Source organism: Oryzias latipes, chromosome 20 (assembly GCF_002234675.1).
Source record: "Oryzias latipes chromosome 20, ASM223467v1".
NCBI classification, from domain to species: domain Eukaryota; kingdom Metazoa; phylum Chordata; class Actinopteri; order Beloniformes; family Adrianichthyidae; genus Oryzias; species Oryzias latipes.
In genome coordinates, this window is record NC_019878.2 from 23,226,222 (window position 1) to 23,241,098 (window position 14,877).

A 14,877-nucleotide genomic window follows, 5' to 3' on the forward strand; every position below is an offset into this window, starting at 1 on the left:
ATGCAAACTGTTTCAAGACACCGCTACGAAAAAAAAGCAGACAAGCTACTACACAAACAACATGCTCTACAAGGTCATGACCAGAGATTACAAACAGCAGTTAGATGACAAACTACTGGATGTCACATGCGTTCTGCGAGAACAAAGCAGACAGGACGGTCTTGAACAGCATCAAAAAAGGAGGTGACGTGTTTTGTGTTAGTACTGAAACAGCCTCAAAGCTCAGGTCTTCAATAACCCCATCTGCCTTTTCATTCGCCTCAATGAACACTTTCAATCAACTGGATGCCATGGTGGTAAACATCCTCCAGATCACTGGTTTGAGGTAGCCAAATCTTTTGGTTGAGAGACTTCTTCAGCTCTAACAGACAAACATACATCTCTGCTCACGTTGGTACGTTTTTCCCAAAGACTGTCACGAGATCTTACGCCACAGCCATTAACAGAACTGAGATGGCCCATTTCGTCTGGTGTCTGCAATAAAAAACTGCCATGGCTCAGTTTTGGTGTAGGATTCAACAGCATCACTAGGTTGTGCAACTTAAAGGGAAGCGCGAAGGCGCTGCTCACGCGAATGTCCTCGGGATCCAGGCTGTGCTCGCTCCATGCAGACGTTATGCTGCTGTTCAGGTAGGACCCGGAGCGGCCCATGTCCAGCTCATCTTCATAGGCCTCAGAGGCGATGTCGTCTCTCATGTGAGTGCCGGCAAACAGGAACTGATGAAACCAATTAAAACAAGTGTTGGAGCGAACAGACAGACCCGCAAGAACTTGTTTGATGCTTCCTGATGTTTATAGACGCTACAGAAATGAGCTGCAATGCATCACAACCAGTTAAAAATGCGAAGTCATCAGAAAACACAAAACATTTTTCACAAGTCCCTGATATGTTATGGCAAAATCTGGTATATTACTGACTAGGATACACCCACATATGATATTCTAGCACCTAAGGCAGGGGTCGGGAACCTTTTTGGCCAAGAGAGCCATAAATGACACATATTTTGAAATGTAATTTCGAAAGAGCCATACAATAATGTAGCGTCCCTTCCCCACACTGAGGCAAGGAGACTTAACCTCTTTTAAAGTTCTTTATTCCGATTACTGCAGACCGCAACAAACGCCCTTCAATTAATTCAGCAACTCCTGAATCTCTCCCGCCGACACGAGAGCGCTTCTCCCAACTTTATATTCCCCTGCTCCCGCTCCAGCTCTCCCATTTCCCTTATTCGGCCCATAGCTGAACCCCATTGGTCCAAACTACCTAACAACAGGCTGAGCGACAGAACTGAGGGCCAATCAGATCTCTGCTTGACGCGTTCAATGAACTCCAGAACTTTTAACGCGGCCCAACAGCCATCCAACTCAGTCCGCGACAATTTGTTTAAAACTAAATATACAAATGAATGTGTGCATTTGATTTAATTTCAACATTTTTAAAGTACAATAAGTCTGTGGATTCTTTTTAATAACATTGTTATTCTGTTGCTAATAAATGATGAGTATTTCTCGTGGTAGTTCTGCTGATGGTCTAGTCTGGTTGATACGTGGTGAGTTTCTGCTTCGTTCAGGCGTTGAGACTTTAAACGTGATCATAGGTCTGAATGTTCTGTAAATGTGACAAAGACTGCTCACATGCAGACGCGGAGCCAAACACACACTCACACGCTGCAGTGAGTGACGGGAAGCGGGTTTTACGTTTTTACAATCCCTGCGCGATTCACCTGCTGTCCCCACAACCCCCTCACCCCCACCCTCTGCTTTCTCCCTCACACATCCCGTCCCCGCATCTGCGCGTTCTTTCTCAGAGACGGGAGCGCGCAGTTTTAGGCACGTCAATTCACAGGTTTCCAGCTGGTACAAACTCTGTGAAATAATAGATAATAGTAACTGATAGCGCTGGCGCAGATTTCTCTCTCTAAGCACTGCTACTACTGCGCGCCTCTGACATCGCATCGCGCCCGAGAAGGACTGGTCTAATGAAAAAAAAAAACTATAATTAAAGATTTGTCTGCGAGCCACATGTGACCATCAAAAGAGCCATATATGGCTCGCGAGCCATAGGTTCCCGACCCCTGACCTAAGGCCTTCATCACACCTCTATGTGTGCTGTGAGTTTTTGGGTTGTCCGGCTCCGTGGAGGGTCATAGAGAGGAGCGACTGCATCTAAAAGGGAGCGCAGGTGTGTCTTGCACTTCCCTTGAGGCTCGTACGGCCATTTCAATGGACGTCATGAAAAGGGAACGTACCGTTGCCGTGCATGTGTTTAGAGTTTAAAGTAATCGTAAGGCTAATAGAAGTTTTTCTAACTTACAGGCGATGCTGTCATATGGTTCTCCTTAAGCCACACTCTAGTCGTCAGTAAGGTGTGAGTACTGGTTCCTGACAGACACATGCGAATGCCTCGTGCACGGGTTGTGCACGTCAAATGCAGGTGCCTGTTGGATGCCAGTTAGGCTGCATGCAAGGAGCGCACAATTATCATCTAAGCAGCCCTAGCAGGCTCCTTGTGCAATCCACAAGAGGGCCCTCAGGGGTTTGAATCAATGACAAATCTGTACAACATACCTGCGTCTCACATACTTTTTCCTAAAATGTTTCATACTACGACCCGTGACCGGCGGTATGCCCGTAGAAACACATGAACATTTCTGTTCCACGGGTTCACAGAGTGGTCTTCAATCTCGCTGTTTCCTGTGGACCACCTGCATGTCCCGTATATGTTTGACCATTTTTGACACGCAGAAAACCTGTATCCATTTGCAAGGGAGGTGTGACCAAGGCAATAAAATTGTCATCAACTATAAAGTTTTCACACTGTTTTGCAGATTCTAACTTAAAATAAGAACTAAAGATTCCAAAAAATGAAGAATGGCATCAAATTTAACAAACCTTCCTTCTAAATCAAATTTGGCACCACAGCACTGCAATGAGCGGATTTAACGACGGTCAGAGTAACAGCAGAAAACGGGAAGTTTACCTTTGGGATGAGAAGCAAACCCAAAGTAACCGTGACGGTGAGGTGGGTGTGGGTGAAGAACAGCAGCAGCATCCAGTCTGGATTAAGCTCATACAACAGGGTGAATCTGTCAAAGAAACAAAAACAAAGTCAACAAAGACAAACTTTTCCTAATTTACTGTCGGACTTTAACACCTCAGGTACAGTTTTCACAATTCAGTTCCTTCAGGGAAGCTATGATGTCTTGCTCTTCACAATGTAGACTCAAAACCTCTGTTATACACTCACTTTAGTAGGTAACCAACTGCTCGTTAACCTAATCAGCCAATCACAATGCATTTAAGCATGCAGACATGGTCATGATGACCTGCTGCTCTGAGGAATGTTTCCAGTACCTTGTTGAATCAATGTCACAGAGGATTGAGGCAGTTCTGAAAGCAAAAGGGGATCCAACCTGGCACTAGCAAGGTGGACCTAAAGTGGCCACTGAGTGTATACAACATTCCACTTTTTGTTACACATTTTTTCGTTATTTTAGCAGGATCTGCAACAAAAGATAATATTCTTCGTGTGAAGAATTTTAAGTCTATTCATAAATCAAACTGTAATGTGCAAGACTGGTAGAAGAAGAGGTGAAGGTAACTTTAGCAAACTGTTTCCTGTAACGGATTTCACGTGAGAAACTGCTTTAATGAAGGAGCATGTCAAAAAGTGGCCTCATTATGTTGTTGACGAATGGCTAAAGAATAGAACGTTCCTGCATCCCAGAGGCAAGAACAAACACTTTTTGGTTTGGTTTCAGGTCTGTCTCCTCTCATGCTGTGAAACCATCACAAGAACTTTCACACATCAAGTCCCCGTTTCTGTCCATCATATTTGCACTCGACTAAAACCCGATGACTACAGCAAACCTGCGCGGAGGTCTGAGCTTTAACTCAAATAGGCTGCAAATTACTCATATGGACGCCTTGTAACAAGCTCCAGAGTGTAGCCCGTTCCCAAGGCCGGATCGACTCGCAGCATCGGGTAACTGTTCACTTTATCAGTGAGTGTCATCTGATGGTTTCTGTTCAGGATAATCTCCTAAAAAGCAATAAAAACCTAAATAACCATCAGCCCAGAGTCACAAAACATTCATTTCTTGTTAACATTTATCAGAAGCGATTTATAATGACAAAATGACTGACAGTAAATCTATCTATTGGTGCTTTCTTAGGTAAAAAAAGGTAACGATTCCGACATGGTTAATTAGTAAATAATGTGATGGGATAGGAGGAAAGTCAGCGGAAGCACCTCCTTCATGATCTGTGTGGAGGAGCAGGTTAACATGGAGGAGGGACAGAAAAGGACATTTTCTACAGGAATCACATCATCAGCAAAGAAAGGAGGGGAAAACATCAGGCAAAATATGGGAGATCATCAGAGGTGTAAAAAGTACTCAAAAATTTTACTCAAGTGAAAGTACAAGTACTTAGGGAAAATTTTACTCAATTAAAAGTAAAAGTATCTGGCTAGAATCTTACTTGAGTAAAAGTAAAAAAGTACTCCATTAAAATTGTACTTGAGTATTAAGGAAGTAAAAGTAAAAGCAAGAAAGAAAACTAGAGATTCTTGTTTAAGCTTTTAATCTCAAAAAACATTAAATGAAATGCATACAAGGTTTTATCCTGCTTTAGAACTGTTTGTATTTAATTATCAAACTATAAGACAGACAATCTAATGCCAGTACACGCTACTCAAAGTTGTAAAACCTCAGATTTAACTTCAGTAGAAGCTGATTCTCAAAATTGTTAGTGTCAAGCCTAGCTCTTTTGGGGCTGAAAAGCAATCCTGCAGTGCTGAAAAGCCTCTCACAGGCAGCCGATGCGGGAAGAGGTGTATTAGTCTTGATAGAGAGGCTGCAAATAGCAGGAAACGTGAGCAGAGACTCCCTGGTGTCTGAAACACAGGCCAGATATCCATCCAACTCTTTGCTGGCTTCATGTGTTGTCGGTTTCAAAGAAGCGAAAAAATCTTCATCATCAGATGAACTGTTGGCCAATTCCTTCTTGTGGTCCAAAGGCTCCAGATGCACTCTGATGTAGTCCATGCCTACAAGCACAGTGAGCAGACACAAAGAAAAGTTTGGTTGAGGGGCTTCTGACTGGGAACAAATTTTATGGATTTTGTCATTAACTACATTTACGTGCAGTCATCTACATCTAAAATCATGCAAATCCCTTATTTTAGCATAAAATCTAACTGCATTTCCAAACCACATATGATACATATGAGTTTGGTTTCAAGAAACACTGAGGGATAACTACAACCTGCTGCAAGAATACTTTACATCAATATTCATATTGAGATCACAGCCAAAGATGGGATATAACATTCCTAAAAAGTGCAAAAATAAATAAATAAAAGAATAATTTTGGTATGGCTCAAAGGTTGCCCAGATTAGAATTCGTCAAGTGTATGTTGCTTGCATTCATTTACCTCGTTTTATGATGGTTTCATCATTTGTCCAAGAGGTCCGAAATTTAGGGAGAAGGATGGCAGCTGCTATGATCTCAGGATCTTCAAACATATGCTTGAATCGTGTTTGGATTCCTTGTTGTAGGGCATCCACAAGTGGGTCACAGTACCTGAGAGAATGGTGGAGTCGCTGAAGTTTCAAGCTTAACTGATGGACACTAGGCAGCAGCCACCCCAGCTGTGTATTCGTTTCCGCTTGCAAGATGTCGAGTACTTTTGCAACTGGACGCATTGTGTTGGCCCACTCTGTCAAGAACAGCATTTCTGCTGGATTAAACCTACAGGAGAAATCAGCATAATCAAAGAGTATTAAACAAAAACAACCCACATTTGTTTACATCGATAGAGGGGAAAAACACTTACATTGGAACCTCAAGAGAGGTGCATATATTCCGAAGTGCGCCTTCTCCTGCTTCTTTGCAAATTTGAAGAATTCTGTCAACAGCCATAAAAGTTGAATTCCACCGCGTTTGGTTTGGCCTTAAAAGCTGAAGCCGGCTTTCTGATTCAACAGCTTCAGCTGCTAGAGCCGATCGGCTGCTTTTATTCCATAAAGCTTGGCATTTGCCAAAGACAGATCTGTAGAGTTTCTTGTAGTGTTCATTTGAGAGAGCTTTTTGGGCATCAACGCTTGAGACTAGGTTAAGTAAGTGACAGGCACACTTTTGATGTTTTGGTAGCTGGAATTCGAAGCCATCGTCTTGGTCCAGGACTCGTGAGGCATCTTGGAATTCCACACCATCACTTCCCTCACCACAGCCTTCAGAATCAGTGTCATCACTTTCACACCTTCTTGCCTCAGTCTCGATATCATTGTTTTCCACACCAAAAACTCTGAAAGCCTTCATAAAGTTGGAACCACTGTCTGTGGTTGTGCAAACAACCTTGTCACGTATTTCATACTCTGAGTGGATATCATTCATGGCACTGGCCAGTACCTCAAAAGTATGAGAGCCCATTAATCTTTTGCAGGCAAGTGCAGCGGAATGTCTTTCAAGACTTCCAGGGTTGATCCAGTGAGCAGTTACACCAATGAATGACTTTCTACGTGCAGTCCAACAATCCGTTGTGGTTGCAATCCATTCAACTTCACTCATGGCAGCAGTCACTTTCTGTTTCATGATCAGAGCAGCTTCAGCTATCTTGGAGCGTAAAGTAGGCCTTGTAATGACAGAAATGCCAGGCTGCAGTGTACTAATCAGCTCTTTAAATGATGGCAGATCAACAGTGCTGAAAGGATGAAGTCCTTGAATGATGTACCTTAATATAGCTTTGTTCACAGTGACTGGAGACACATGTTTGACTGGGAAAACTGAGTCAACTTTCAGTTGCTTACTGCTGGAAGCATGGGTGGAGGTCCCGATCTTTCTCTTCTGTGCTGTCAATTTAGAGTAGTTTTTGAGGTAATTTGGGTGCATTCTCTGTAAAAACAACAAATAAATATTTATATTGTATGCAATAAATGTAACAATTACACATACACTCTCTGATTACAGCATTAAAGGGTTAGTTCACCCAAAAATGAAAAGATGTCATTAATGACTCACCCTCATGTCGTTCCAAGCCCGTAACACCTCCGTTCATCTTCGGAACACAGTTTAAGATATTTTAGATTTAGTCCGAGAGCTTTCTGTCCCTCCACTGAAAATGTATGTACGGTATACTGTCCATGTCCAGAAAGGTAATAAAAACATCAAAGTAGTCCATGTGACATCAGTGGGTTAGGTAGAATTATTTGAAGCATCGAAAATACATTTTGGTCCAAAAATAACAAAACCTACGACTTTATTCAGCATTGTAGCGTCACTGCGAAGTCGTGAACGCGGATTGACAACAGACCCGGAAGAGAATACAATGCCGAATAAAGTCGTAGGTTTTGTTATTTTTGGACCAAAATGTATTCGATGCTTCAAAAAATTCTAACTAACCCACTGATGTCACATGGACTACTTTGATGTTTTTATTACCTTTCTGGACATGGACAGTATACCGTACATACATTCTCAATGGAGGCACAGAAAGCTCTCGGACTAAATCTAAAATATCTTAAACTGTGTTCTGAAGATGAACGGAGGTCTTACGGGCTTGGAACGACATGAGGGCGAGTCATTAATGACATTATTTTCATTTTTGGGTGAACTAACCCTTTAATAAAACTGACATTTGCAGCCAATTGCACACTTTATAATGTTAAATACTTGTTGATTTTAGAAATACAGTAGCATTTAGTGACAATCAAACATTAATTTTATTTCTGATTATATTGACAAAAACACAGGACTGTAAGGCTGACATGACAGGGTGAATTGATTTCATTACATTAGTTTTGATGGTAACACTTTTACAATAAGGTTCGTTAGTTAACTACATTAGTTAACATGAACTAATAATGAACTGCACGTATACATGTTAATTTCAACATTTACTAATACTTTATATCTTGTTAACATTAGTTAATGCACTGTGAACTAACATGAACAAACAATGAACATCTGTATTTCTATTAACTAACGTTAACAAAGATTAACAGATACAGTAACAAATGTATTGCTCATGGTTATTTAATGTTAGTTAATACATGAACTAATCAACCTCATTGTAAAGTGTTACCGTTTTGACAATACAACATGTTTGGAAAAAAATTTCTCGCTTGGTTTTCTTGTGTTTTGCATGAATTCAAACACAATGAGAGCACGGAATGATAATGATTATTCAAAGCTGCAATAGGCGCCAAATTTCCCGTGGACCTAACGTTACCAATTACAAATGCATTTTAGCATTTTATTACGTGAGCCTTATATTGTCAATCGCATGCATTAGTGAAAATAGGCCTACTACACATATAAAAGGCGCGCCATCAACGTCAAAACATGCACACCCAAAAAAAAAAAAAAAAAAAAAAAAAAAAAAAAAAACTATCAGTAAAACAAAATACTTAATGTACTTACCTCAATATGCTTCCTTAGGTTTGATGGCGAACTTTTGAAGGCCGATATTTCTTTATTAAGCGGGAGACAGAGGACACATTTCATCTTGAATGAATCTTTATTTACACCACTTAAAGAAAAGAATTCGCGAAGATACGGCCACGGGTGCTCTTGATCCTGTGGCTGATTTTGGACTGTGCTGCTCGCAGCTGCTGATGAATCACATACTTCCTCCATTTTCTTCCACTGATTGACTGTTATAATTTCCCTAATTTCCAGGTCAAGGTGCTGTGCATTGTGGTAATAGATGTGACATGACGTCACTTCCAAAGGACCAATGAACATGTCTGACCAATTTCATATAATGTGAAAACGATTTTCATAGGCAGAATAAATAACATTTAAATTAAACTGGGCATCAGCGCAATTCAATTGGTTTGGTAATAGCAAGGGAAAATAGAATGAAGTGATCTCCAAAAAATAAGTACTTTTTGACTGTAAATAAAATTGTAAGGAGTAAAAAGTACTTTTTTTTCTAAAAAAATGTAATTAAGTAAAAGTAAAAGTATTGATTTTTAATTGTACTCAAGTAAAGTAAAAATCCCCAAAAATAATACTTAAGTACAGTAATCAAGTAAAATTACTCAAGTACTTTACACCTCTGGAGATCATGCCAGCTCAGTTGGCTTGTGCTAGAGTGTCTGCCCTAAGACTAAAAGGTCAAATCCAAGGCGGAGTCATACCAAAGACTGTACAAATGCGACTTATTGCCTTCCCGCTCAGCAATGCAGTGTTTCTGATTTCTTTAAATGAAGGTCAACTGTGCGATTTTGCTAAACAACCCAAATGACCTAAATCAGAAAAAAAATATTACTATGTTCCAGCTCTTTGTGTTGTAAACAGCTCTGGCTAAAGTAGAAGACGCTTTGAATATTTAGAAAGAAAATAATTAAAATACAAGCAATGTGATAAATATGATGTGTACTGTTGTGTGGTGCTACAGTCGTTACAAAAAGTAAAAAATAAAAAAGACATCTGAGTTGCTTTAAGCCTTAACTTTGGTACCAATGCACCTTCGGGTGCACCATTGGTCTCTAATGTGATTAGCTGGTTAAAACTTTCTGTTTTAAAACTCAAACATATTTTTGTGCAGAATTTTTGTATCTTTAATGACAAATAAAATAGGATTTTTACTAAAAGAGTTATGCCAGGTACTTATTCAGCAGCAAAAAACGTCAGTATTTTACAGTTTAATTTAAATTTGTACAGTTTGTAGCAGTAATTCTTCCAAGAATTAAGGGCTGGGCTTTGATTTACTCGGCAAAGAAAGATTTTTACTTCCTCAAAGAGCTTAATAGATTTCAAGGCTCCGAATATGTTTCATGAGGGTGCCGCCAAAAAAACAAAAAGGTAACTGTACATGACATAAGAAGTTCAGCAATTTAAATAATTTATTTATGTAACCATCTACTAAATGATACAACCAATCCTGAAATTATTCAAACCTCTAGGCAAATTTGAATTATAGTTACTTTGAAAAAAGTGATCCAATTTTTCTAAATCTATCCCGGTATGAATTACTTTGGGCCTGACTGTATGCATAAAAGTACAAAAGCATGAAAATCTGAGATGGAACAACAGAGATTTCCAGGTGGGAGGTACATTCTAGGAAGGAATGAAAAATCGCAAATGCTTCAAATGGGCATGAAAACAGAACTTCTTTCTTTGTATAAAGTTGTCTGAAATGAAAACTGTATTAAAGAAAGTCCATGATCGGAACTCAAACTGTAAAGCTTCAGTACAGATTTGTCATCTTATATTTTGGGCTGATTAAAAGCCTGTTTTTGAGCTTCTTTGGTCGTTTTGGCAGGACATTTAGCATCAAACTCTGGCTTTGCAAACAAATGGACAAAAAGGTTGGGACAGCTTTGATAACCCAATCATAATAATGTTAAACTAAGCACATGATGGACTCACAGGTGGAAACGGTGCTTGCCGTGAGGAAGTCTGATTCTCCAAAAATTGTGCCTTAAACACCCCTCATCTTGAGCAAACTAGCTTAAAACTGCTTGGCATATGCAAAAACCTAACCTTTAAAACCCATTGCTTCATACAAGACAGACCATATGTCTATGAAGACTCTCATTCATCCAGAAAGATTCCATCATCGTAGTTGGTTTAAAGGTTGTCGTCTGGACTTGGTTTTTTAAGTTGCAGACGTTTCACCTCTTATCCAAAAGGCTTTTCCAATTCTGAAATAGCTGGTAAAAGAGCTGGTTAATATGTGCTCATGGGGGAAGAGTCAGGCCTGAAACTGGATAGTAGTAGTGTCTACATGGTTTGGTGTCGTTAGGTGTCCTTTGTCCTCAGCTGGGGGTTGGGGAGACAGTGACTCCGTCCCCAACCTGGTCATCTCTTTCAGCTGTTAACGACCCAGGTGGACTTGGTTCGGTTTGTTTGGGTTTCAGAACACTGCTGTAGATGGATGGAAGAATAAACCTGAGACCATCATGGTGGTCAGGGTCAAACTATTTCAGAATTGACAAAGCCTTTTGGATAAGAGGTGAAACATCCTCAACTTTAAAAACCAAGTCCAGATGACAACCCTTAAACCTGCTACTATGAAAGACAGACCATAGTCTTTAATATGCCACATGTATGAAAGCAGACCCTGGTTCTTTCCATTAAACGGCAGATGATAAACCAACATAAGCTGTGGGCGCCTCCCCCTCCTGCACTGGACTGTGGAAAAGAAGGGAAATCTGTGCCAGTGGTGATCGGGGAGTTTGCCCTTCGTGTAACCCGGACCTCCAGCGTGAGGGTTACCTGATGACATGGAATATAGCTGACAGGATGAGCTCATTGTGAACAGCGATGGCCATGTAGCGAGGCTCATGGAAGGCCGACGGCACGGTCCTCACAGCGTAACAAAGGTACACCGCCCACAGCAGGAAGAGGAATTCAGCTGTTAAAAGAAGAGAGGGGACAATGAACACAAAGTGCACCCATCCACCAACACATACTGTAATCAGGACTGGAGAGAAATGCCCTGCTCAACAAATTCATTTGCAGCAGCTGTGGCTGTACTCTCATGGCAGTAAACAAATCCCTGTGCTCCTCCATGACAGCCCTGGGTACCGTTTCCAAGGTATCGGCTTATCAAACACAAACAGCCTGGTGTGGCCGGCTGCAAGTGTGCAGCAGAAACACACGCTCCTCTCAGAAATACAGCAGGAGTCTGATCCCTGCACCCGTCTATTTCTGTCAGGATCGTAAAGTCACAACAATCAAGTTAATTACAGACTTCACATGACGAGTGTGCGGCAGAGTTTGGAAAAGGTTACCAGAGATAGGATTTAACTGAACCGCCTGCCATCAGCTTCTGCTAAAATTATGAATATGGAGAAGTTCAACCTTTTCTTGAGGATCTGTGACCAAAGCCTTTGTCACAAGAGCCCATGTGGGGGGCTGACCCGTACAGTACTGTGGGTTTTTGGATTATTTGGGTCAGTGGAAGGTTGTGAAGAGGAGCGGCCGTACCTTAAGGGGAGTGCAAGTGTCTTGCTGTTGCGTCAATCATTCAGCCAGCACTCCTTTAACCGGGAGTGGAACAGGTGGCTTTCCTCAGTCATCAGGTAGACTCCACTGTCTCAAATGGTTTAATTAGCAGTGGAGCCTTGAGTGAACCAGAAGACCTATAACTTAGCCACCTTCCTGTAGGACTGCCAGAGAGATTTATGCATTGTTTTCTTGCTTCTCTTTCTTTATTATAGTATCTTCCACCGTTTTTTGCCGCTTAACCCCTTTCACAATTTTACAACCATAAAAACTATATGAACTATAAAAATGTTCAGCTCTTTCAGGTTTTTCCAGCTATGACTTTAAATTTCAAATCCTTGAACTTTTCAAGATATTCCAGGATGATACCCATTTTGGTTGGTGGCGTAATGGCATGACATGTGAGCTGCGATGCACAACTTTTTTTTGATGTGAAAAAAATCACCGTGTGTTTGTTTTCTCTTTGAGGTTTCAATGTGAAAAACCACTAAAATAGCAGAAAGTAAAGTAAAGGAAACAGAAATAGGTTGCGTGTTTTCCTTCAGTTCGTTGGGAGGTTGGAACCTTTCAAGTCAGGTGCAACAGGGCCAAAGGAAGACTTGACACTTGAGGCTGAAACGGCCACCCTTAAGGGTCTCGTAAAGCTGCAGCTAGCAGGCAGAAAGCACCTCCAGATGCTGCCACCTCCCCTTTAAGAATTTTTGATTTCTCATCCGCCTTCTTCTGCTGCTGGATGCCCCCCCCCCCCTTCCATGAACGTACAAAAACAAAGCGCAGCAGTTTAAAGGATTAATGTCTTCTCCTGGCAAACATGTGAGCACTGTCAACTGTACACGGATGCAAACCTAGTCCCAAACCCCCTCATCCCGCTTCACCTCATCACTCACTCTTCCCTCATCTTTCTCCTACTCCCTGTGCTGTGATGCCTAACAAATTACCTCTTGGTTTTATGCCACGAATCCATCAAATTCCCCATATTTTTCACACTAGTAAACACGCGCAGAGTGAGATGTATTTAAATCTATGCGGATGCCGGGGAAGATTGTGACACGTACCGACAGCCATCATGTAGTCCCAGCGATCCAGGAGGCACATGCTGAACTGGAGCCCGTCAGGCGTTCTGCCCACGTCGATCAGAGCCAACTTCCTGTCTGGGTTCTGACAGACGGCAGATGTCCAAGCCACCAGGAACCACAGGACGATGAGCAAGATGAAGCCCAGCAGGCGCAACACCCGCCAGCTGGTCAAGTAGGGGATCCTCTGGGCCGTGCGGGACAGGAACACCTTCAGCACTCTGAGGGAGGAGAACCCCAGTTAGTATCTGTTAATTCTGACTCTTTAGGATTACATAAACTCTAAATTTGATCGGCACCTTAATCTCACTGAAGGACTCGTCACATGCCAGTATTTGAATTCTTCATCAATCCCTTTAACCCTGTCAATCCCACCCCATCAGAGAATTGACAGATATTTCAGTTTTAAAGGGAATTAAGATGCATATTTTAAACGGAAAAAACAATCAAACCATTTTTTTAAATAAAATATAGACGGTCTTAATGAAGATACGTTGGTCGATTTGGTCAAATGTTTGCTCACAACAATGTTAGTTTAAGATGCAAAAAATATTGACATGAATGTTTAGGGGAAAACAGCTGTCTAAAATTTGATCCTCACAGTGGAATTCGTTATAGTAAATAAAACTGAATACCAAGACACTGGAAAAACAGGCCCACAAGAAACAAGTCAACAATTGAAAAAATATTTATTTGAATGAACAAAAGAAATCTGCCAGGAAAAATGGTTTTAACACGATGCCCAAGAAGGGAGAGGGACCCCCGAGTTCTCGGCTGGACCACGAACCGGGACTCATATTACATCTGAGCCGGGGGGTGTCCGTGTCCCTATGGTGTGGGTCCTTGTCCTCGAGTTCTTCCCCCCTCCAAAATTCCTACCGTGGGAGAGCCTGGTCGGGCCATGTTTACAACACTCTTCAGGGACCTCCACTTCTCCTGGGTGTCCTCCTCACGGGTGGAGGTGGGCGGCCCCTACCTTGCTCTCTCCCGACCTCCTGCGGGGTGGGAGGGTGGCTGCCCAGAGCGTGAGGCGGGTCTCCCTTGGGGGGCCCTGGCTCGTGCCTGGGGTTGGGGAGGGGAACCCCCGGGTGGTGGTAGGCGGCTTGTCTGGGGCTGGGGGTGCAGTCCGCGGATGGGGTTACAGGCTGGGCCCCCTGGTGGGGCGGAGGACTATCCTTCTGGCGGGCCTAGGGCCAGCACTCTCCGTACTCCTGTGCCTCCCTGCTCTTTGCCATTGGGGGGCCGTGGGGCAGTCCTGCTTGGCTTATCTGGCTGGACTTCCCGGTGGGCGGATTCCCTTATCTGCTATACCATGCCGGTGTTGGGGGGGCTCTGTCTACCCCTGCGGCTTAGGCGGGGTTTTTGGTGTGTGCAGTGTCGCCTCAGAAGTCTTGAGAACGAGCTGTCTGTGTAGCGCTACAGTGATGCGATTCCAGGAAATTCCTGCCACTTCAACTAAAAGTTGCCATTTTTATTTTCCTCAGTTGCAGATCTGTAAAATAAAGCCCCAGGGCCACCGTTCTCTGACATTGCTGCCACACAATGGGACTCAAAATTTATCTCTTGTACAAGATAATTGACCAATCCTGCTTAATATATTTATAGAACTGGTTTGTGAACCCATCCCCTCCCTGGCTTCGCACTGGATTCATGCACACCGTACTTAATTGCTTTCGGAGCTCTGGGCTTAAGAACTGGTGATCCTGGTTTTTCCTTTCAGAGAGCAAATCCCACTTGTCCTAAAAACAAAGTACAAAGCTGCTCCTTGTAAATTGGTTTCTAAATGTGACTGCTGCTCATACTCACCTAAAAGAAGTGTCGAAGGTGTAAAAACACTTTTGAA

General features: G+C 42.3%; 2 protein-coding genes across 5 annotated transcripts in view; both read right to left on the reverse strand.

Annotated features, from left to right (window-relative positions):
• Positions 1 to 14,877, reverse strand: part of gpr158 (G protein-coupled receptor 158) — an 80,737-nt gene that overhangs the window by 6,565 nt on the left and 59,295 nt on the right. The window contains exons 7-11 of one of the 2 annotated variants that reach the window (XM_023949968.1): positions 13,017 to 13,255; positions 11,230 to 11,368; positions 2,981 to 3,086; positions 571 to 717; positions 391 to 474 (exon numbers count right to left, since the gene is read on the reverse strand). In XM_023949968.1, the coding sequence (XP_023805736.1) occupies positions 391 to 474; positions 571 to 717; positions 2,981 to 3,086; positions 11,230 to 11,368; positions 13,017 to 13,255 (715 nt within the window). The remainder of the gene's footprint in view (positions 1 to 390; positions 475 to 570; positions 718 to 2,980; positions 3,087 to 11,229; positions 11,369 to 13,016; positions 13,256 to 14,877) is intronic. The other variant, XM_023949969.1, reaches the window with a different exon arrangement.
• Positions 4,568 to 9,061, reverse strand: LOC111946597. Of its 3 annotated transcripts, none has more exons than XM_023949972.1 (4): positions 8,425 to 9,061; positions 5,840 to 6,897; positions 5,587 to 5,754; positions 4,568 to 5,050 (listed from the first exon to the last, which is right to left on the reverse strand). In XM_023949972.1, the coding sequence occupies exons 1-4, from the start codon at positions 8,746 to 8,748 to the stop codon at positions 4,981 to 4,983; spliced, it is 1,620 nt and encodes a 539-aa protein (XP_023805740.1). In that variant the 5' UTR covers positions 8,749 to 9,061; the 3' UTR covers positions 4,568 to 4,980. The 3 variants fall into 3 exon arrangements, with proteins under 3 accessions (XP_023805740.1, XP_023805738.1, XP_023805739.1); XM_023949970.1 differs by having other exon boundaries at positions 5,438 to 5,754; XM_023949971.1 differs by lacking the exon at positions 8,425 to 9,061 and having other exon boundaries at positions 5,438 to 5,754; positions 5,840 to 7,081.